Source organism: Oikopleura dioica, chromosome 2, assembly GCF_907165135.1.
Source record: "Oikopleura dioica chromosome 2, OKI2018_I68_1.0, whole genome shotgun sequence".
NCBI lineage: Eukaryota > Metazoa > Chordata > Appendicularia > Copelata > Oikopleuridae > Oikopleura > Oikopleura dioica.
Window position 1 is genome coordinate 6,126,117 of NC_137292.1, and position 21,424 is coordinate 6,147,540.

The 21,424-nt window shown below is 44.7% G+C and overlaps 6 protein-coding genes and 1 long non-coding RNA gene across 7 annotated transcripts; all 7 read left to right on the plus strand.

Moving 5' to 3' along the window:
* Positions 1-45: 45 nt before the first annotated feature.
* LOC145699185 (uncharacterized) lies at positions 46-411 on the plus strand. Its single transcript, XR_014133985.1, has 2 exons — positions 46-253; positions 304-411. It is a non-coding gene; the product is annotated as an uncharacterized LOC145699185 (long non-coding RNA).
* Positions 412-474: 63 nt separating this feature from the next.
* LOC145698654 (splicing factor 3B subunit 3-like) lies at positions 475-5,765 on the plus strand. Its single transcript, XM_081775870.1, has 9 exons — positions 475-567; positions 1,343-1,802; positions 1,851-4,550; positions 4,628-4,851; positions 4,893-5,001; positions 5,045-5,158; positions 5,204-5,353; positions 5,434-5,553; positions 5,598-5,765. The coding sequence occupies exons 2-9, from the start codon at positions 1,677-1,679 to the stop codon at positions 5,664-5,666; spliced, it is 3,612 nt and encodes a 1,203-aa protein (XP_081631996.1). The 5' UTR covers positions 475-567; positions 1,343-1,676; the 3' UTR covers positions 5,667-5,765.
* LOC145698657 (FGGY carbohydrate kinase domain-containing protein-like) lies at positions 5,753-7,478 on the plus strand. The gene is made up of 2 exons (XM_081775872.1): positions 5,753-7,060; positions 7,172-7,478. The coding sequence occupies exons 1-2, from the start codon at positions 5,792-5,794 to the stop codon at positions 7,412-7,414; spliced, it is 1,512 nt and encodes a 503-aa protein (XP_081631998.1). The 5' UTR covers positions 5,753-5,791; the 3' UTR covers positions 7,415-7,478.
* LOC145698656 (double zinc ribbon and ankyrin repeat-containing protein 1-like) lies at positions 7,448-9,756 on the plus strand. The gene is made up of 5 exons (XM_081775871.1): positions 7,448-7,663; positions 7,707-7,900; positions 8,032-8,089; positions 8,132-8,307; positions 8,350-9,756. Exons 1-5 carry the CDS (start codon positions 7,524-7,526, stop codon positions 9,675-9,677), a joined length of 1,896 nt encoding a protein of 631 aa, XP_081631997.1. The 5' UTR covers positions 7,448-7,523; the 3' UTR covers positions 9,678-9,756.
* A 63-nt stretch (positions 9,757-9,819) lies between these two features.
* On the plus strand, positions 9,820-12,851 carry LOC145697938 (double zinc ribbon and ankyrin repeat-containing protein 1-like). The gene is made up of 6 exons (XM_081775145.1): positions 9,820-10,712; positions 11,290-11,530; positions 11,580-12,265; positions 12,307-12,484; positions 12,524-12,657; positions 12,699-12,851. The coding sequence occupies exons 1-6, from the start codon at positions 9,845-9,847 to the stop codon at positions 12,725-12,727; spliced, it is 2,136 nt and encodes a 711-aa protein (XP_081631271.1). The 5' UTR covers positions 9,820-9,844; the 3' UTR covers positions 12,728-12,851.
* Positions 12,852-12,859: 8 nt separating this feature from the next.
* On the plus strand, positions 12,860-19,806 carry LOC145698659 (nuclear pore complex protein Nup98-Nup96-like). Its single transcript, XM_081775875.1, is given in 17 exon segments — positions 12,860-13,020; positions 13,061-13,178; positions 13,223-13,406; positions 13,452-13,586; positions 14,015-14,020; positions 14,023-15,022; positions 15,072-15,181; positions 15,225-16,269; positions 16,681-16,802; positions 16,912-17,001; positions 17,046-17,375; positions 17,378-18,357; positions 18,407-18,625; positions 18,664-18,865; positions 18,910-19,092; positions 19,138-19,252; positions 19,354-19,806. Coding segments are annotated over 17 exon segments (5,178 nt in total). The 5' UTR covers positions 12,860-12,893; the 3' UTR covers positions 19,566-19,806.
* Positions 19,807-19,850: 44 nt separating this feature from the next.
* On the plus strand, positions 19,851-21,059 carry LOC145697939 (stomatin-like protein 1). The gene is made up of 2 exons (XM_081775146.1): positions 19,851-19,959; positions 20,020-21,059. Exons 1-2 carry the CDS (start codon positions 19,851-19,853, stop codon positions 21,057-21,059), a joined length of 1,149 nt encoding a protein of 382 aa, XP_081631272.1.
* Positions 21,060-21,424: the final 365 nt, after the last annotated feature.

A 21,424-nucleotide genomic window follows, 5' to 3' on the forward strand; every position in this document is an offset into this window, starting at 1 on the left:
TTTGCAATTCTCAATTCTCGTATTTTCGCACTTTTCAAATTCATCCATTCGCTGCTCACAAAAGCCTCTCTTTCAGACTGAAATAAAACCAAAGATGACTGAGACAGCTAACACTGGCTTGGACAGCGCTTACGTCAAGGAGCAGCTTGGTGATGTTCTGACCGATCTTCTCTCCGAACTCGTGCAGGTGCAGCCCAGCGACCCCATTGAATGGCTTGCCAATGCTTTGAGACAGCACGCCCGCGCCCAATCGGTAAGTCTTTTCATCCCTTTTTCCTGTCTTTTTCTAAGAAGCAATTTTAGACTCCAGCGGCGACTGCTTAGGAAGCACGAATATGAAGATGACTCAAAAGAGTCGAATCCACTCCATTTTCTTTTTATAACCAATAAAACCATCTATTTTTCCTTACACTCATAAGTGTTTCTATTTCATTTTGATTAATTGTGTTCAGTAATCATAATTTCCCGCGTCCTAGAATGATTAGGCGGGCACCTACATTACTCGTTCCTACGAGAGGAGAAATCGAGGCCGCCTGGCACGCTGCTCGGGGAAATCAAACTAACGAGGTTGGTACTTGCTGTTTGTTTATTTTTACATCAAATTTGTACAGATTGGCAGTTTTATACCGTAATAATCATACAACGGTCCATTTGTCGGCGTAAAAAGAGCTCATGTCCGGCGAGTGCTTCGAAAATCTCTCGATTCTTGCGTCGATCGGGTCATCTTCGTGAGACCAAGAGGTGTCGCAGCGACTGGAGTACAGACTGCTCGGATCTCTGACGATGTTTTCTGATGGGACGGTTCTGATGTAGTTGCCAAAGTTGCTCTCTAAAGATCGACGCAGTCTGTATTTGTATTCGCGGCCTCGCTTCGTGATCTTCTCTTTCTTTTCCTTGTCGATTAGGATGTTTGCTTGCCAAAGGGTGAATACGAGAAGTCCCATTGTGATGATAAGCAAAACCCCGAGAATAATGATGACTAAAACTTGAGCATCAATTTTAGGAATCATGTTTTTCACTTTCTATTTTTTCGGTCTCTGAGTGTGTTATTTTTGTCTCGTTGTTACGATTTATGTGTGTTTATGACGACAAAAGTCGCCGTGACTCTTTTTATAATCTCTGAGCGTAAGTGCACCCTAGCGCACCTAGCACCACCCTACGAGCGCACCCCAGCAGCTTGCGACAATTCGCAATTTCCGCAAGGTGCAACGACCAGTACTATCGACCCCTCGAAATTACAAATAAGCTCCAGCCGGCCTCGGATAAGGAGGATACTAGCTCGGATAAGAAAATTTGATCTAAGGGGTTTCTTGAAAAGTGTGAGAACTTACCTTCTTTTAAGAAAAACACTTCCATGAAAGCGAAAAAAGGCAACAACGTACTTCAGCGAATTGGATTGGAAAAGTCGGCGATGAGCCTTGATGACACAACAATGTCCCTGCAGTAGTTACTGTATCTTTCATTCCTCATTTTTTGCTCAAAACTCTGCCAGTTACTGTCAGTGACAACTGAAACGGATAACCTGACCTCGGCCCTTTTAGACAGTCGATTGGAGCAACAAAAAAACGCTTTAGGAGCACCCTAAAATAAGGCGTGAAAAAAAGAATCGCTTCCCTAGAATCATAAAATCAAATAAAGATAAAATTTGATTTAGCCGGTACGTTGATCTATGCATCATGCATCTGTATAACTTGACGCTACAGAAATCTACGAATATAACCCATGCCGTCCATGGAAACTACTCGGGGCAGAAGCAGCAGGAAATTGCCGTCGCCCGCGGTACTCTGTTGGAAATCATCAAGGTATATAAAATTGTAGGCTAATCCCCACTCAATCTCATTTTTTTTCAGCCGGATCCGAATACCGGAAAAGTCCACACAATCTGCTCTCGGGAATGTTTCTCACTTATTCGATCCATGATCTCCTTCCGTCTTACTGGTGGTACAAAGGATTACATCGTCCTCGGCTCCGACTCCGGCAGAATCAGCATTCTCGAATACAACCCTGAAAAAGGCTCGCTCGACCGAGTTCATTGCGAGACTTTCGGCAAGTCGATGAGTCGCCGAATCGTGCCCGGTCAGTTCCTTGCTCATGATCCCAAGGGTCGGGCAATTATGATCGCTGCCTGTGAAAAACAGAAACTCGTCTACATCCTCAACAGAGATGCGCAAGCTCGACTAACGATCTCGTCCCCTCTTGAAGCTCACAAAAGCTCCACGATTCACTTTTACCCAGTCGGACTCGACGTTGGATTCGAAAATCCCGTCTTTGCCGTTATCGAACTCGACTACGAAGATGCCGATGCAGATCCAACCGGCGAAGCTGCTCAAGAAGCGAAACAATCCCTCACCTTTTACGAGCTCGATCTTGGATTGAATCACGTGGTCAGAAAGTACACAGATCCGCTCGAATGTGCTGCCAATATGCTCATCCCAGTTCCTGGCGGTTCTGATGGTCCTGGCGGAGTCATCGTCTGCGCGGAAAACTATTTGATCTACAAGAACTTTGGCGATCAGCCAGACATTCGCTTTCCCATTCCACGAAGACGAAATGATCTGGACGATCCTGAGCGAGGAATGATCATCGTTGCCCACGCGACTCACAAGACCAGATCTATGTTTTTCTTCTTGCTCCAGACCGAGCAGGGTGACATTTTCAAGGTTACGCTTGAAACCGAAGAAGACATTGTCACAGAAATGCGTTTGAAGTACTTCGATACTGTCCCTGTTGCTTCGTCTCTTTGTGTCCTTCGAACTGGTTTCCTCTTTGTCGCCGGGGAGTTTGGCAATCACAATCTTTACCAGATCACTCGACTCGGGGAGGATGACGATGAGCCTGAGTTTTCATCAGCAGAACCTCTTGAAGAGGGGGAAACTTTCTTCTTCACTCCTCGTGGGCTTCGAAACCTCGCTCTCACCGACGAAATGGATTCGTTATCGCCCGTTCTTAATTGCGAAGTCGCAGATTTGGCGAATGAAGATACGCCACAGTTGTACGTCACTTGCGGACGCGGACCTCGCTCGACTTTACGAGTCCTCCGACACGGTCTGGAAGTATCCGAAATGGCCGTTTCCGAACTTCCGGGGAATCCCAACGCTGTTTGGACGGTCAAAACCTCGGCCGATGCTGATCATGATTCCTATATCATCGTTTCCTTCGTCAATGCTACTCTTGTACTTTCCATTGGTGAAACAGTCGAGGAAATCACCGATTCCGGCTTTCTCGGAACCACGCCTACTTTGTCTACTGGTTTGATGGGCGAAGATGCTCTGGTCCAAATCTATCCAGAAGGCATTCGCCACATTAGATCAGATCGACGCGTTAACGAGTGGAGAGCACCTGATCGCAAGCAGATTGTCCGATGCGCCTGCAATCGCCAGCAAGTTGTTATCGCCCTAACTGGTGGAGAAATCGTATACTTCGAGATGGATCCCACGGGTCAGCTCAACGAATACACTGAGCGAAGAGAGTTTGGCAGTGAAATTGTCGCCCTCGACGTCGGAGACGTTCCTTCTGGCGAGCAGCGATGTCGATTTTTAGCCGTCGGCCTTTCTGATGGAACTGTGAGGATCATTTCTTTAGACCCATCCGATTGCCTACAGCCGAGAACTATGCAAGCCCTTCCAACTGTTCCGCAGGATGTGGCCATTACAGAGCACAAGGGCCAGTATGTCCTTCAAATCGGCCTTCAAAATGGAGTTCTCCTGCGAACCACGATTGATTCTGTCACCGGTGAAATTTCAGATACTCGAACCAGATATCTCGGAACAAAGGCAGTCAAGCTCTACAAAGTAATGACCGAAGGCGAAAACTCCGTCCTCGCTGTATCTTCGCGTTCTTGGCTCTCCTACAGACATCAGCAGCGATTCCACTTGACTCCACTATCCTACGAAGCTCTTGACAGCGCAACTGGCTTCAGCAGCGAGCAGTGTCCAGAAGGAATCGTCGCCATCGCCGGTAACACTCTCCGTATTCTCGCTCTCGAAAAACTCGGTGCTGTCTTCAACCAAGTGCGCAATCCACTTCAATTGACCCCGAGAAAGTTTGTCATTCATCCTGACACGGCGAATCTAGTCATTGCCGAGTCTGATCACAACGCTTTCACTGAAGAGACGAAAAAGCAGCGCAAGAATGCTATCGCTGAAGAAACTGTTGCTTCGGCAGCGCCAGAAGAACGAGCTTTGGCCGCTGAAATGGCCGCTGCTTTTCTCAAAGAGGAGTTGCCAGAGTCCGACTTCGGCTCACCACGAGCTGGCATGGGCATGTGGGCTAGTAAAATTTCCATCATTTCGCCAGAAACAGGAGGTACTCTTCATCACGTGTGGCTTGAGCAAGGACAGGGAATCCACTCGATGTGCTTGACAAAGTTCCAGTCTGTTGGTATGATCGATTGGTACTTGCTTGTTGGAACTAGTAACTCGTTGATTTTGAACCCTCGCCAGAGCCAAGGAGGATCACTTCATGTTTACCGAATACACGCTGGTGAGCGATTTGAATACCTTCACACAACTTACACTGAGGATGCTCCAACTGCGATCACACCCTTCCAGGTAAAATTTAGGACACAAAAATTGTTAAAAGGGGCACTCTGAAAGTTGAAATCAAGGAGGAAAATCCTAATCTTTAGGGCCGTGTTCTCATCGGCGTCGGAAACTTGCTTCGAATCTACGACCTTGGAAAGAAGAAAATGCTCCGAAAGTGCGAGCTCCGATCGATTCCGTACAGAGTGACAAAGATTATTACTGCCGGACAGAGAATTATTGCATTTGATCAGCAAGAATCGGCGTTTTTCATCAAATACAGAATAAAAGAAAATCAGCTCACAATCTTCGCTGACGATACTTATCCAAGGTAGCAGAAAAGAGTTCAATACAAATGCTCATCATTTTTAGATGGGTGACAGCAGCGTGTATGCTGGATTATTCGACTGTAGTCATTGCCGATAAATTTGGAAGTGTTTCCGTCATTCGACTGCCATCAGAGACGAACGAAGATACACAGGTGCTTTTCACGTCGCTTCTTGCATTTGATAAAGAGGGTTTAGGACGATCCCAGTGGAGCAAAGGCTCTCTGGTCGAGAGGAAACTTGAACGGTGCGTCGCAGAAGGCGGAAACTATCAACAACTTCTTTGTGGGAGACATGATTACTTCTATTCAGGTTTGTTTTTTTTTTTCGTTTCATCGATTGCTTAATATTCCACAGAAAACAATCTTGATTCCGGGTGGTGGTGAGTGCATCGTGTACGCAACGATGTCAGGAAGAATTGGAATTCTAGTGCCCTTCGCAAGTAACGAAGATGCGGACTTTTTCCAAAATCTGGAGATGCACATGAGACAGGAACACTTATTTTTGGCACGGGCTCATTTCCTGTTGATTGTCTTGTTGCGGTCTAAAGTTTGATCTTTTGAAACAGTAAAACGAACCCAAAAAAGACTGGACGTGATCATCTGGCATTCCGAGGATATTACTATCCCCAGAAGAGCGTCGTTGATGGTGATTTGTGCGAAGCATTCTCGCTTCTCGGCCAAGATCAACAGAAAGGAATTGCGGAGGTCAGGCAGACATTTTCTAGCTCTCTTTTCACCACAGACTTTAGGAAATGGATCGACAACTTGCGGAAGTTTCGAAAAAGCTGGAAGATATTAGAACACGATTCGCCTTTTAGTTTAATTCTATGTCTACTTTACATGTTCAAATACCTTTTAAACTATCTACTGCCGTTTTGTTTCATTCGTCATAAAAATGAATCGTGATTGAATCTGAATCGTCCACTGTAATTATTCGACTAGAATGTCCGGTGTAGAAGTCTCACTCGGCGTAGACGTCGGCACGGGCTCTGTTAGATGCGCCGCATTTGACATGACGGGCAAACAACACGGAGAGGCTTTTACGTCTCCGATTCGCATTTCATCGCCCGCTCCACAGTTTTATCAACAATCGACGAAAGATATTATGGCAAATATCGAAAGTGTCATAAAACAAACTCTTTCCTCCGCTTCTCTGAATGTGACTGGAATCGGATTTGCTGCGACGTGTAGTCTTGTATTCCTCGATGAAAACTTTGATGGTGTTTCTGTTCATCCAGATGATCCTGATTCCGAAGAGGACATAATTGTTTGGATGGATCATAGAGCGGAAAATGAAACTTCCAAGCTAAATGATCTGGAAGCTAAAGCGCATGATTTCGTTGGCGGCCGCTTTTCGCCAGAAATGGAGCTCCCCAAGTTAAAATGGGTCAAAGAAAAGCTCCCTACAACTTGGGAAAAAACGAAACATGTGTTTGATCTTGCTGATTTTTTGTCCTTCAAAGCTAGTTTGGTTCAAGCTCGCTCGGTCTGCACGCTTGTCTGTAAATGGGGCTGGCTTGCGGAGATGCAAGATTGGGAAGAAAAGCTCTTGGTAGACTTTGGGCTGGAAGATTTGAAAAGTAAAACGCAGGGGGTTGTGAAGCTCCCTGGCGAAGCAATTGGACATATTTCTGAAGCGTTTTCGAAATCGACTGGGTTGGATAAAAACGTTTCCGTCAGCGCGAGTCTTATCGATGCGCATTCTGGAGCTCTCGGTGTTCTCCAAGCTAGTGTTGATTCGTCCAGTTCAAGTTGTAGACTCGCTTTGATTGCTGGGACATCTAACTGTCACATGATGTTGATTCCAGAGTGCAAGTTCGTGCCCGGTGTTTGGGGACCCTATGAATCAGCAATTCTTCCTGGCGAATTCTTACTTGAAGGGGGGCAGACATCTGCAGGTTCCACTATCGATTGGCTCGTGAATCTTACAAAATCAACCTTTGCTGAGCTAGAATCAAAGGCTCAGAATCTACCGGCTCTTACGGATGTATTATGCATACCAGATTTCCATGGCAATAGAAGTCCCCTCGCAAATCCTCTTATACGTGGATCTTTTCATAATCTCGCAATTCATTCCGCAGCTGAAGAATTATTCCTTTCCATTATTCAAGGGCTGGCAATGGGTACGAGGATGATAATCGAGCAAATTGAGAATAAATCTGAGGTGATTGTCAACGAACTTGTTTTAACTGGTCGACTGGCTAGATCAAAGGTATGACGTCAGAAGTCAATTAGTGTACCTCGTTACCGTGTAATTATAATGTCGATAGTCGTAACAAACAGTTTGTAGCCCCTGACGACTTGTCTTTTTACAATTTTTAAGTTATTTCAACGCGTCCACGCTGACGTGACTGGAAAACCAGTCGTCGTCGTCGACACCGACAACGGAGTCCTACTCGGCGCTGCGATGCTCGGAGCCACAGCCAGAGGAACCTTCGACTCTTTGAAAGCTGCGCAAAGAGCCATGTCTCCCAAGGGGACCCTTGTCGCGCCTGATTTTACTCTGCAAGAATTTTATTCTGAAAAATTCGAAAAATTCAAACGCGCTCTTTCTACTCGATTCTAAAATACCTACAACTTACAATTGTAATTATTCTAATTCTGCGATTCTGCTGATTCAAAAAAATGTTCCGAATAGTTCTCTAAAACAAAGCTTACCCAAAGATTTAGACCTGATGGTCGTATCAGTAGCGGCTCCTCTCATTGCTCCGCGCAGATGGCTTGGGAAGGGCATTATTGACTCGAATACTGTAATTGACCTTACTTGCCCGACAAGTCCCAACGCTGATATCTTCTATACGACCGACGGATCAAAGTGACAATTTAAATCAAATTATTGTTTATTATCATCTACGTAGACCGACCGAACGAGTCAGCAGAACGATCAACACGCGCACCTACCGATACGATGGCACCGGCATCTTGTTACGACAAGGAAAGAGAGCAGTTAAAGCGATCGCAGTTTTGTCATCAGGACGATCATCTAATGTTATCACGAAGGAGTTTGTGGTCCAGTGGGCACCGTCAGAGTCTGACGAGGAAGATAATGAAAGTAAGTGCTATAAAAAATATGTTAAAACTCTACTTTGGTATGTTATCGTCGATGTCTTTCTGATAATCTTGGCTCAAATTTTTATCAGTTAAAATTTAATATTAAAAAATTCACTGATGCAATAACTTCAGATAACGAGATGCACGAAATCATCGAAGCGTCGAGAGAATCAAGATTACAAACAAGCCGGTAGGATACCTTTAAAAAGTTCAAATGACGCTTAACTTTCAGGACGATGATGGATACAACTAGGACTGTTGGAAACGACGTTCTCTTCCGTCGAGTCGCAACGGGTGAGCGACTGCCAACGACAAATCAAGCTCCTGGACTCACCCTAGCCAACACAAGAGTGATGAATGAAACTAAGATGCATGCATCTACCGGGCCAATTCAAGCTAATTTCAACTGTAAGTCGCCAAACGATATTTTCTCTTGACACTCGTTCCAAGCTTCTTACGGTCCAAGCCAGTATGATCTGCCACCACCACCAAAGCTGAATGGCAATTTGATCCGTTGCTCTGGTTGTGGAAGAGTCAACAACCCCGACTCGCGTTACTGCGATTGGTGTGGAGCTCTTCCTGGCGCTCAGGAAACATGGGAAACCGTTCCCTTCCCCATTCGTCCCAAGCCAATGCAACCTACTCCAAGGGCAGTTCCTACTCTCGTCACTAGAAACGGCTCAACGCAAACCGTCGGCCTCTTCTACCCTGGAGGCCATCGCATTCAAAAGGAATCCGACGAAATCTTCCAAAAAATGGAGCGTCAAACAACCGCCCTGGCTAATTCAAAAGCAATTTCAGCAATTTCCCCAGGCAACGGAAAATGGAACCAGCAAATCGACCACATCAATCAGCATTTGAAGACGTATGCGCAACAGAACAAAGCGTTTAGGGAAGCGATTTCAGAACCCAGACTTGAAAAGATCATCGGCGCTGAAATTCACGATGAAGAAGATGTGATTCAAGTCAGGATGACCTTCCCAATCGCACGTGATGCGAAAGGAAAATATGTTCCGAGAAAAGAAGTGCCGAAGAAAGTCGCTTTTGGATCAACAACTTTTGAGGAACCAAGAAAGTCCCAAAAGACGAAGAAAGAAGAAATCCCTGCCGAAGAACGGATTCTTCTCAACGAGCTGAAAAAGAAGCGCTGCAACCTCGAACGCGTAGAAGAATGCCTCGCTGCCGGTGCCGATCCGAACATCAAGGACGAGCATGGAACGCCCGCGCTAAGCATCGCCGTCAGCAACTATCACTTTGAAGCGGCCAAGCAAATTATCGAAACTAAGAGTTTTTCCATAACTTACCGCTCGACTGAAGACCAGAACACCTTCCTCCACTTAGCAGTCATGGCCGGTGAATCCCCCGAAAGTATCTATCTCGTCGACCTTCTCTTGCAAAAGGGAGCTACAGAACGAAAGAACAAGGCCGGGGAACTTCCAAGCGATATTGCGAGAAAATATCGCTACACAAAATTTCTCGAGCTTCTTGAACCCGAACTCGTCTCCTCAAAAGCGTCCAAGTCAGCTTCAAAAGCAGCTACTCCTTCCACAAAATCAACTCCAAGAGGAGCTACAAGTAACTCGAAATCACCAACTCCCAATTCCCGACCGCCATCTAGTCATTCTCAAACAAAGCCGGCATCCGAGAAATCTTCCACTTCTTCTCGATCATCCGTGAGCGAGAAGTCAAACAAGCCTAAATCCGCTCGCTCTGGCTCAGTTAGCTCTACTCGCTCACGACCAATGAGCAATCGCTCTTCAGTCCTTGATGGCTTCTGAAAATGAATCGTTGTTAAAATCCAATCATCTTCCTGAGTAATCCTCTATGTCTTCCAAAATCATTGATCTATATTTTCTACTTCTGATCTTCTCTTTTTATTTTTCTATGTTCAAGATATTTTTAATATTTAAATAAAATCCTAAATTCTTTGATTTAATTTCTCAGAATGTCCGCCGGTCAGTTGGCCTCGCCAATGATCCTGGCGGTTGACACGTCAAAGATTTTGAATCAGAAGAAAATGATCGTTGCGCATGACTGTCTTTTTGAAATCGACCCGCCAAGTCCTGACTGTAATATCTTCTATACAATTAATAAAGAAAGACCTGCTTCGTTTGAGCTGCCGAAGAGAGTGAGAAAAATGACAGTTTCTCAGCGACAAACTGTGCATTACAAAAAGTACTTTTGGCTTACTCCAGGAAAGCGCACGATAAAGGCGATGGCAATTGATGCCAAAGGAAGAGAAAGTAATGTCGTTACAAGAGTGTTTACTGTATCAGAGCCAGAAGGAGACGATTATTCGAACGTAGAAGGATACAAATGCGCGGACGCTATCGTGGAAGCTCAATTGAATCCAAAGAAACATGAGATCCAATCGATCACATTTTCCGAGCGCGGCTGGAACGAGGAAACTCAGAATTCAATGTTCTTCGAGGAGCCCCTGGAACCAGAGCTGCCGAAATGCCTCTACTGCGGATGTGAGTACGCCTTGTCCGCTGAAGAAGCGCGTTTTTGCTCGCAATGTTCGAAGCCAATTCCTCGTTACAACGAATGCGAACCTGACAAGGTCTATCCCGGCTGCACGGGTGTCTGTTTAAAATGCTCCTCGCTGATTCCACTCGATGCGTCGAACTGTCCAGTCTGCGATGAGTCAATTCCAGAACGAGCGGTAGAAAGCTGCCAGTATGATGAAATCTCTGGTGATAGGATTTGCGATGCGTGCTCGCGAAAATCCGCTCCCGAAGCGACCCATTGCCAATTTTGCGATAAAAATTTCCGATCCCGGTCATGGTTGGCCAAGCGATCCCGCCGAAAATGAATCCCGCTGCGATGGAGCAAATTTGCACGGGTTGTGAGCGACGTTGCGCTCCAGAGGCACGAATTTGTGATTGGTGCGGAGTCCCCTTAGGTACTCAATAATCCGGATTTTGGCCAATCATCATTTATTATTATTTTTAGCTTCTGCAGAGAAAATCCAGTGCGTCATTTGTTTCACTGAACTTCCCCCATTTGTTACGTTTTGCGCTGTTTGTGGGGTGTATTTTGATTCTCCGCCGAGATTAGACCCTAGACTAGGATCGACAAATGCCCTCGAAATCCGGATCGGGTTTTCATCGGGTTTTCTTGAAGTCGGAATTTTCCGATCGGGTTTTTGTCGGGTTTTCGTCGGGTTTTTGTCGGGTTTTTTATCGGGTTTTCGTAGGATATTTTTCGGGTTTTTGTCGGGTATTTTTCGGGTTTTTATCGGGCTTTTATCGGGTTTTTGTCGAGTTCTCGTTGGGTTTTCACGACACTGAAGTTGAGTCAAATATAACGAATCCAAATATGCGAAAATGGACATAAGTTTTGGCTTACAGAATTTTTGGAGCTGTCTGTGAAGAAACTGATGAGTAGATCCGAAGAGAAACCCGACGAAAAAACCCTACAAAAATCCGAAAAATGACCCTACAAAAACCCGATTTTATAGGGTCGTCACAATTTCAGCGTCGGGTTTTTGTAGGGAAGGCAGAATCCAACAAAAACCCGACAAAAACGTCGGTTTTCGATCGGGTGTCGGGTGGGACTTGTCGATCCTAGACCCTAGAAACTCATCGTTAGGCGAGATAGCCACGCTGCCATTTGAACAACTTCCCAGGTTACTTGCAAGCTTTTTTTGCCTTCTCCTAAAAGCTATTTGTTCTTAGATGGTCTACTGGTCCACTTCCTCTCGTAGAATACGAAGAAACTCCTCGGCCAACTCGAGACACTCCCACACCAATCATCCCAAAATTCGCGAATAAATCCATCCAAGCCCCGCCAATTCTCAAAGCTCGAGCATCAACACGAACTCTTCCTCATCCGAAACGCTCCCTCTCCGTCATTTCTTCTGGCTCTGGTCTTTGGAGAAAACAGCTCGAGCACATTTTGGGGCACCACGAAAACTTGGCGGAGAAGGATTCAGTTTACAGGCAGAAAGTCGCTGATTTACGAATGGGTAGTGTCGTAGAGTCGGAAATTGCATTGAGCGCTGACCCTGAAAGCGATCAGCAGTGCATGTCGATTATTTTGTCCTTCGCGAGTCCTGACAGTCCGGATTATCCGAGCTCGAAGACATCCAGTGCCTGGGAGCTTTACAAAACATCACCGGTTAAGAAAACAGAGACGGCAAAGCCAAAACAGAAGAAGAAACCTAAGAAAGCAGCTCCGAAATCGACCGCAGAAAAGATTCTCGATGCGCTCAGCCACGAGGAAAGAATGCTGCTGGCTGAGGTTGGCCCCCGCGGCCAGCACAGACTTGGCCAGGTTGCGCTCTTGCTGGATAGTGGCAAGTTTGAAAAACTTTCTAGTATTAATTGCCAAAATGAGAAAGGATTCACACCACTATATTTGGGTACGAAAAACTTATTCTTCTTTCCTTCGAGCGATTTTTAGCTGTGAGCGGCAACCACGTGGAAATCTCCAAGCTGCTTATAAATGCTATTCTGGACAAAGAAGACCATCCTCGAAAGAAAAACACTTCTTTGAACCACAAATTCGGAAAAGAACTCAATTCCGTTCTTCACATCGCAACTGAGCAGGGCAATATTCTTCTCGTTCACGCCTTACTTGAGTACGTCAACTATCTCTTTCTTATGTAATTTTCAAATAGAGCCGGTGCGAGTATGAAGATGAAGAATGCAAAGGATCAGACCCCATTTGATCTTGCTCAATGCGGAAGCAGTTCCAAAATAACCGCTTTGTTCAACCAACATCAAGGAAAACTTCTCCTCGAGTCTCAACTACGTAAGATTTTCAAAACGACTTCCGTAACACAGACTCTTTAGAATCGAATCAACTCATGAAGACCTTTTAATCCATCAACTTTTGATGATCCACCCTCAAAATCCTCCTCTTTCTGTACAAAGTGTTTCTTTACTGATCTATTTTTCTACAACCCAACTTTTTCAAGATTTCTTATTTTCTTATGACTTTCAAAATTTCTTCTTCTTAGTTTAATCTTGCTAGAATCAAAAGAAATCATGTTCGGAGGCGGGGGATTCGGGTCAAACAGTAACAGCGGCTTCGGCAATTCTGGCGGAAGCTCGTTATTTGGAAATAACCAGAACAAGAGCAACTCGCTTTTTGGAAACAATCAGAATAATTCTGGTAAGAGTTACACATTTTTTGCTTTTTTATCCAGTTCTAGGTGGAGGAATGTTTGGCGGTGGAAACAACACCTCTAACAGTTTCTCCTTCGGAGGAAACAGCAATTCGAACAGTGGAACATCCCTCTTCGGCGGCAACAATACATCATCATCATCCAGGTATCTTTCGGCAAAAATACAGTTTTATGAGGCCTTTTTTCCAGTCTTTTTGGAAACAATAGCAACAACCAAAATTCCTCGTCGCTTTTTGGCAGTTCAAACAACCAGAACAACTCTGGCGGTGGCCTATTCGGCAATAGCAACAATCAATCCAGTGGTTCTTCCCTTTTTGGCAATTCTGGAAGCAGCTTTGGCAACTCTGGCAATGGAACTGCTCAAAAATTTGAGGTGCCTTATTCTTTTTCTCCTTTTTTCTTTTTCAAACAATTTTAGCCGAAAATGTCTACCGATACAAATCCACGGGGCGGCTCGCAAAACATCAAAATGCTCTGCTACTCTGCCATGTCTCACGCGCAAAACAAATCCTTGGAAGAACTTAGAATAGAAGACTACATGTCCAACAGAAAAGTAAGTTTTAAAAGATCCTAAAAATACCTTTGACCTTGAGTGAACCTTGAGCTTCAAAGTAGCCAAGAAAAGATAGTAGGGTTCGAATAATTAGTGATAAGTCACACGTCAAAATTGCGCTTGAAAATGAAAATAAAAAGAGAATAGAATGAATCCGCCTATTTTCGTTTTTACGGGAGCGACAAACGTAAAGAATATTTTAGTAAAATTTTTTTATCAAGAAAATTATATAATTTTATTGGTAATAAAATTGAAGAAAATTGAGCAGAAAATTACTTCCTTTATATTTTTTTATCGATACGTGCACAAATTAAATTTCATTATCGTGCACGTTTTATGACTAGAAATCAATAATTACGAAGCAAAGATTGAAGTTTTTAGCACTTTCAGCTACAAGAATATTCAATCTGTATTTACGACTTTTTTAGTCCGGATCGGGGGTGGAAGCAGCCTCTTTGGTTCCTCTTCAAATACGAATTCCTCCTCGGGTGGCGGCTTATTCGGGAACAGCAACAGCACGAGCTCATTTGGAAACAACAACAGCAATTCATTATTCGGCAACAAGTCGACTTCCAACACCGGCGGCGGTCTTTTCGGAAACAACACGTCGAACAGCAACAGTGGAGGGGGCTTATTTGGAAATAACAATCAGAACAAGTCTTCGTTTGGATTCGGCAACAACTCGAGCACCAACAACACTGGCGGAAGTCTCTTTGGAAACAACAACTCGAATTCTGGAAATAGCGGCGGTCTCTTCGGCAATTCGAACAATACATCCAACTCTGGTGGCAGCCTCTTCGGCAATAACAACTCTACGTCTACCTTCGGCAACAGCAACAACACGGGCGGCTCGCTCTTTGGCAACAACAACTCGAACAGCAACTCAGGCGGCGGTTTATTCGGAAACAACAACGCAAACAAACCAGCCAGTGGCAGCCTCTTCGGAAATACAAGCACCAGCAATACTGGCGGCTCTCTCTTCGGCAATAACACCAATAATTCCAGCGGAGGTGGTCTGTTCGGGAATAACAACGCTAACAAGCCGGCCAGCGGCGGTCTCTTTGGAAACACGACCACATCCTCATCGGGAGGCGGCTTGTTTGGAAACACAAACAACAAGCCTGCCGCGACCAACAGCTTTAGCTTCGGCAACACTTCCACCTCTACCTCTGGAGGAGGCCTTTTCGGCAACACGAACAACACCGGCGGTGGTGGACTTTTTGGTAACACGGCGAACAAACCTGCAAGCGGAGGTCTCTTCGGCGGATCGACCAATACTGGCGGCTCGTTATTCAGCAGCAACACGACCAACAACGCCAACAACACGCAAGTTGCTCAACCCGCGCCACAGGTTAACATCGATGCAACTCTGCAGCAGCTGATATCCAATCCTTACGGAGACTCGCCGCTTTTTAGAAATACAATTGTCGACAAAGGTAATAAAAAAACTTTTGAAGCTGATCGCATTGACCTATTTGTTTCTAGCGAAATTGCAAGAGCAATTGCAGCCGGTTTCACCGATCGCGCAGAAAGCTGCTTTGCAACCAGCTTACAAAGTGACGACTAAGCCAACTAGATCTGTTCTCAAGCCGCAGGTAAGACTTCTTCAATCTGATCATACTCTCATTATTTTTATAGCAACAACGATCTAACAACCGCTCTCTTTTCATCGGACTTGAGGAAGAAGCCGACACTTCATTGAACAGCTCTCAGCTCCGTCCCAAGAAGTCCGTGAAGAAACTCACCGTGAAAGTCAACACATCTCGTCGAGGCAACGACTCCGTCTTGTTCAACAAGACCAAAGAGACAGATACAACAGTGAGCTCTCTTCCTGCTACTCCTCGAACTGGGCGCATTCCGCTCAATCTTGAGCCAGCGACTTCTGATTTGACTAGCAGCAACGGCTTGGATACGTACATTGCTTCTCCAGAACGAAATGGACAAGCGAGCAATGAACAAAACTCGCTGGACTCGATTCGACGAGACTTCAAAGAGCGACTCAACGAATCTTCTTTCCTTGACTCGAACAGAACAACACCCGCTTCTGAAATTGAGAACTCGATCGTTGAGAGCGAACCTCACCCAGCTGGCATCAAGCTCAACCGGCCAGGCTACGAAACAAGCCCGCCGCTTGCTGACATTCCTGGGCTGAATGAAAACGGAGAATGCTGGGTTAAGGACTTTGCCGTCACTCGACGAAATTATGGACGGATCTTTTGGCCAGGACGAATCAACATTGCTGGGCTTGATTTGGATCAAATCGTTGAGATCAAACGAAAATCTGTCGTTGTCTACCCTGAAGAGCTGGAACATCTCAAGCCACCGCAAGGAAATGGACTCAATCAGAAAGCAGAAGTGAGTTTGGTCCATACCTACCCAAGAAACAAGGAAACGCAAGAAATGATCAAGGATCCAGAGCGAATGGAGCAAATGGGATGGCCAGCCAAGTTAGAGCGAGCGACGGAAAAGATGGGTGCGCGATTCCTCGATTTCGATCTGGAAACTGGAACCTGGTCGTTTTCAGTGAAGCATTTCTCCAAGTATGAGCTTGCTGACTCTGACGAAGAATGCGAGCCAACTCCGAAAGGAGCAGGGATTGCGGAGAAGCTTCCATTGCCGAGAATCGGTGCTCAGATCAAGCAGAAAAGCCTGCTCAAGATTGATGAAGAGCCAGTTGGATTAGGTAAGATTCAAACAAACCAGGACGCGATTACTCGACCGGCTGTAATAGAGAACAAGCGGCTTTTAGCATTGCAAATTAATGGTTATCTTGTTAAGCTCGGATAAGTGGAAGATTAGACGGATTAAATTTACATCAATTTTGATCCGATATCAACCTTCAAATTTTCTGACTAATCAATCAAATATATAATCTTCAGTAATTTTTCAAAAGCAGCTTCGATATCATAAAAATGGGCAACAAGATCAATCAATATTAACTTCATTATCATCTTAGTCAAAATAAATGTCTTTTGATTGTATAAGATGGGGTAACAAGGTGTTATCACATCTCTAATTATACGGGATAAGCTAGATAATTTAAACGAAGTAGAAAACATTAAATTAGGTAAGATTTTATAACACTCTGGTTCAGGCGGTGGCGATATCGATCAAAAAGACGAGGAAGAAGAATTCGAGATGATCACTAGCCACGACAGATCGCACGTGAACGAGCTCCCCACAGCCAACACCATCAACGGGTGTCAAAAAATTCAGGTTATCCTCTCTACTTGAAACCTTTCTGTTCAACTAGATACATGAAATAAAATATATAATTGAAAATCAACAAACTTTGCATTGAAATTGTGTTGACGGTCTTTTGTAGGACATGAAGTTCTCATTCTTCGGCCACGACGAAGAAATGACAACGCAAAATGAGCCGATCACCAGTTTCAGTCACTCCGTTCTCCCCAAGGTTGTGTTTTGTTGTTTGCAGTACATTGTTCATATTTTTTGTAGTCTTCCGACTCTTTTGTTGCGAATCAGAGCGTTAATGCAAAGTTGAATGCCTCTCTCAATTTCGATCCACTGAGCATTTCTATTTTCAATCCAAGACCAGAGCTCCGCAAGACAGATCCGACTCCCTCCCAGTTCCAGGAGACCACCCTAAATACTTCCACAATTGGAGACATAAGGACCGCATCCAGACGCCGTCACCGTGTCCAACTTGGAGCAACACCACTTGGTGAACAAACTTGGTCTCGAAAAGTCGCAACGCTGTTGAAACTCAACAAACAAGTCAACGACGGAAACACTTTCCGATGCGGATGGGACAACAAGGCCAACTACGCTCACGGAGGCGCTGCAGTCAAAAAGTCAGCCCGGAAGCAAACGACGCGAGAATTCTCACCCAGTCACGTGGCTCCGTAGCTGGTTTTCCGGCAAATCTGAGAAATGGTGCTCTTACGGTTCGCCTCTCTGAAGACGAGAAGATTTCCCAGAAAAAGATCATCCACTGCTTTATCGACCATGCCAAGTTTGAAGACTACGAAGATTACGAATTTGTAGCCAGACAATTGCAGTTTGATGAGAGCAGGGCTCAATCACTGATGACCTCTCTCCTCGCCTTGGCGAAAGAATCTGTCGACGCTCAAACCTCCACTTTCAACAGTATCCAATACGATATCGTGTCTCTCATCACTGCTCTCTGGAACGATTTGACTTGCAAAGATATCAAAGCGCTTAAAATCCGGGAACGAAGAAAACAGCTGTCGGACTGGCTCGCCAACTGCGTTTCCCAAACAATTGCTAGTGTTTCTGAAGACGTTTCTTCAGCACCAAAGCGAATTCGATACCTCCTCAGCGGAAACCAGGTCCAAGAAGCTATTTCCGTCGCTCAGAAAAACGGACTCTTCCAACTCTCTCTTCTGATCCCCCTCGCCGGAAGTGACCGAGTCCAGCAAATGCTCACCCAACAGCTCGCCGAGTGGAAGGAGAATAGAATCGACACGACCATCGACGAGGATATTTACATGATCTACCAAATCCTAGCTGGTAGGCCGAAAAATGTCAAGACGGAAGGAGAAGTGAATGTCTTGAGCGATCTTGATTGGCGGCGCGCTTTTGGTTTCTTCTTGTGGCACTGCTCGACGAATGAAAATGATCTTATTGACGCCATTGATTTGTATGAAGAAGCGTTTACATCTGGCCACTGCGCTTATCCTGTGCCTCTGAAGCTCCAGCAGCGAATTCCCGAAGGTATGAAGGATATCTTCCCATCTACCGACATCTTCGACATTTTATACATGATCTTGAAGCTCTACAGAAACTCGTAAGTTTAACCCCTCCCTTCCACTTTATTAACACTCCCTATCTTCAAGCCATGAGCCACTGAACAAGCTTCTCATCCCTGAGACAGCTGGTACAGAGTCGGTTGATCACCGACTCTCCTTTTTGGTTTACATTCTTTTGCGAACCTTGGGCTACACCACAGATGACCAAAGCGAGCAAATACTGATCACTGCCTTTTCAAGCGAGTTGGAAAACAACGGCTTATGGGAAGAAGCCATCGCCGTTTCTCTCATGCTCGAGGATCCAAGGTAAAAACGAGTTCTGATAGCAATAACACATTCTTTAGCGACCGAGAAAGGTTCGCACGACAGATTCTAAAGCGAAATGTCAAAGTTCAAGATGTCGACTTCCAATTTTTGACGAATACATGTTTCATCGACGAGAAGTGGATTTTCGAAGTTAAAGCTCTTGAAGCCCGTCGATGGAAGGATTGGAGAGAATGCTTTGACTTCTTAGTCAAGGCAGATTTGCCCAACGCTGCACACAAGGTTTCATACATTCTTTTGTCGTTAATGAATATTTACATTTTCAGATAATGATGGAGCATATCATTGCCGAAGCACTTGTGAATGGTGAGAGTGAATACTTAGAAGAAAAATTGAGTCTGCTACGAGAGGCTGATGAGCAAATTGAAAACTGGGATCTACAAGGACTTGTGTACCTTGACTACTTCACTGCCGTAACTATTATTGAAAAGCTCAAGCAAAACCCATCGGTATGGCTTCCCGACGCGTCCTCATATTTATTATATTTTCACTAGCCCTCGATCGACGAAATAACTCGCTTAGACGAGCTGGCACCGCAGCTTGCCGATTTGATCACTAGGATCGGCGGCCTCTCAGCTGCGAAGCCCATCGATTGTCTCGCCCGAGCAGGTGCAGTTATAAAATGCATTAATCGATATGATGCTCTGATATAATATCAGTGATATTCTTTATGTCTGTCAATCAAACTCAGAAAATCATCCTCATCCTAGAACTCGCTCGGGGAGCCCTGCATTTATGGAAGCTTCGCCGCTTTATGCTCGAATCTCATAATTCGGGAATGAGTGGCAAGAATGAATTGGAAGAAATTGAAGAGTTAGAAAGCCTTGTCCAGGCGGCCCGTATGCCTGGCGATTACGCAAGCAAAGTTATCAGAAAGGGACTTCAACGAATGCTGATGGGCGAAGAGCTAGAATCGTTTTAGAGTGTTTAATCTGCATCTTCCATTTTATCTGTACTTGAAAGAAATTGAGTGATTCAGAAGCAAAGAAATATTAGTTCAAATCAATGACCACTACTAGTTTATATCTCCTCCACTTTTCCTCTAATAATAACAATATTACAATTGTGACTTCAGTTTTATCCTCCCTCGCGTTATCTGCATACATGTGAATTGATACAAAATTCAAATCATGACGAATGAAATTGTGTTTAACTGCCCTTCACTATCATTTTATTACATTTGTTTCTATTCAGATAATTAGTTGATATGGTATCAGAAGAGGAGAAAATATGGGTCCCGTCATATGAAACTCGTGATATTGAAGAATCCGAGCCTAAACCCATGAGTCTTGGAGAATCGATGATCTTAGGAATGCGTTTTATTGTTTTATGAAAGACATGAAGTCAGTATGAAGTATTTTTAAAACGATCAAAAGGTGCGGCCTGGACAGCAGTCTACCTGACTCTTCCCATATCATATTTCTACGTCTGGAAAAAGCGCAAACAAAACGAAGAAGTGATCGTCACACGCCTCGGGCGCGTACAAAAGCCAACAAAGGGCTCGTATTTGCAAAAACTCCCATTCATTGATAGCGAGGTCTCGATTAGCCTGGAACCAAAAACTTCGTCAATCAAAAAGCATCTTTTACTGACTCTGGATAAAGCCGCTGTTTTGGTCGGAGTCGACGTCGAGTGGCGCGTTAGTGATGCTGTTGTTGCTTACAAATCGGCGACAAATTTTGAGGAGTGCTTTTTGAACGCGCTGAGGCCTGTGCTGAGGAAGAGAATTGAAAGAACTGTCATCAGGGTGCTCGCTACGGAACAAAGTAGTCTTGAGTCCAAGCTCCGCACCGACTTCAACTACGAAGGGCAGCTTTATGGCATCGCTGTCGACGCAGTCGTCCTACACGTCGAAGCTTCCGCGACACAACCTTATCTCAGCGGTCGAAAAGCTGATGTTGAGCTTGAGCTTCCTGCCGATCCAATGGCCGCAGCTCTTAATGGAGCGCCAGTTCCATCAATGGGCAACTTTGGCGATGTTCTTCGAAACGCTGGATCCGCCCTCCCGCCAAATCTAATGGAAGATCTCATTGGGGGCTTGGCGAATCATCCTGGCTTTACGAATATTCTTCAAAACTTGGGTCAATCTCAAACTTCATCTGACTCGCCGCTCGAAAAGCCGAAAACGATAGAAGAGATTGTATCATTTTTCAAATCAAAGAATCTACGACTCAAGAAACGACTAGACGTTATCATCGACAATGAAACTACAATTATAATCACTGATACTGGAATTCACGAATCACTCGTCGACGCATGCAACCAATTCATCCCCGCAGCCGAAGTTAAACTGTCGCTCGAAGATTTGGCAGCTTTTATCGCTCGAGAACAAAGCTACTTGGAAGCTTATCAAGCCGGAAAGGTAGCATTCAGTGGAGACGCATCGCTAATCAAAGATTTACTTCAACAACTTTAATCACTTCTTTTCTGACTGCACTACTTCTGTACACTGTAAATTTAATTATTCAGATAACACTAATAAATTGTATTTTTGTAAACTTATTCAATTACTTTCGGGAAAAGTACAAATTTGGGGGTCGATGGAAATCAGTTAATCGGAAGATTATTCTCTCCTACGCTCGTTAGTCTAGTCAGAAGACCGGTTCTTAATGATATCTAAAGGGAAATGATATTATCTGATATCTCATTAAGTTCAAGATGTGCTCAAGATGTGCTCAATGACCATTTACTTACATTCGTTGATTATTATTTCCACTACTCGCGACAACCGGTAGATCTTCGATCGAATTAATTGTATATATTTCTGAACCGAGTGTTGGT

Excerpts from the sequence above, each read along its gene's own strand:
- LOC145698654 (XM_081775870.1), top strand. The coding sequence starts at position 1,677 with ATGCATCTGTATAACTTGACGCTACAGAAATCTACGAATATAACCCAT. Across the intron at positions 5,159-5,203 it reads ACATGATTACTTCTATTCAG|AAAACAATCTTGATTCCGGG; the intron begins GTTTGTTTTTTT and ends AATATTCCACAG. Across the intron at positions 5,554-5,597 it reads AACAGAAAGGAATTGCGGAG|GAAATGGATCGACAACTTGC; the intron begins GTCAGGCAGACA and ends CACAGACTTTAG.
- LOC145698657 (XM_081775872.1), top strand. The coding sequence starts at position 5,792 with ATGTCCGGTGTAGAAGTCTCACTCGGCGTAGACGTCGGCACGGGCTCT. Across the intron at positions 7,061-7,171 it reads GTCGACTGGCTAGATCAAAG|TTATTTCAACGCGTCCACGC; the intron begins GTATGACGTCAG and ends ACAATTTTTAAG.
- LOC145698656 (XM_081775871.1), top strand. The coding sequence starts at position 7,524 with ATGGTCGTATCAGTAGCGGCTCCTCTCATTGCTCCGCGCAGATGGCTT. Across the intron at positions 8,090-8,131 it reads TCAAGATTACAAACAAGCCG|GACGATGATGGATACAACTA; the intron begins GTAGGATACCTT and ends CTTAACTTTCAG. Across the intron at positions 8,308-8,349 it reads AATTCAAGCTAATTTCAACT|CTTCTTACGGTCCAAGCCAG; the intron begins GTAAGTCGCCAA and ends ACTCGTTCCAAG.
- LOC145697938 (XM_081775145.1), top strand. The coding sequence starts at position 9,845 with ATGTCCGCCGGTCAGTTGGCCTCGCCAATGATCCTGGCGGTTGACACG. Across the intron at positions 10,713-11,289 it reads CAAGCGATCCCGCCGAAAAT|ATCCGAAGAGAAACCCGACG; the intron begins GAATCCCGCTGC and ends ACTGATGAGTAG. Across the intron at positions 12,658-12,698 it reads TCTCCTCGAGTCTCAACTAC|AATCGAATCAACTCATGAAG; the intron begins GTAAGATTTTCA and ends CAGACTCTTTAG.
- LOC145697939 (XM_081775146.1), top strand. The coding sequence starts at position 19,851 with ATGGTATCAGAAGAGGAGAAAATATGGGTCCCGTCATATGAAACTCGT. Across the intron at positions 19,960-20,019 it reads ATCGATGATCTTAGGAATGC|GTGCGGCCTGGACAGCAGTC; the intron begins GTTTTATTGTTT and ends AACGATCAAAAG.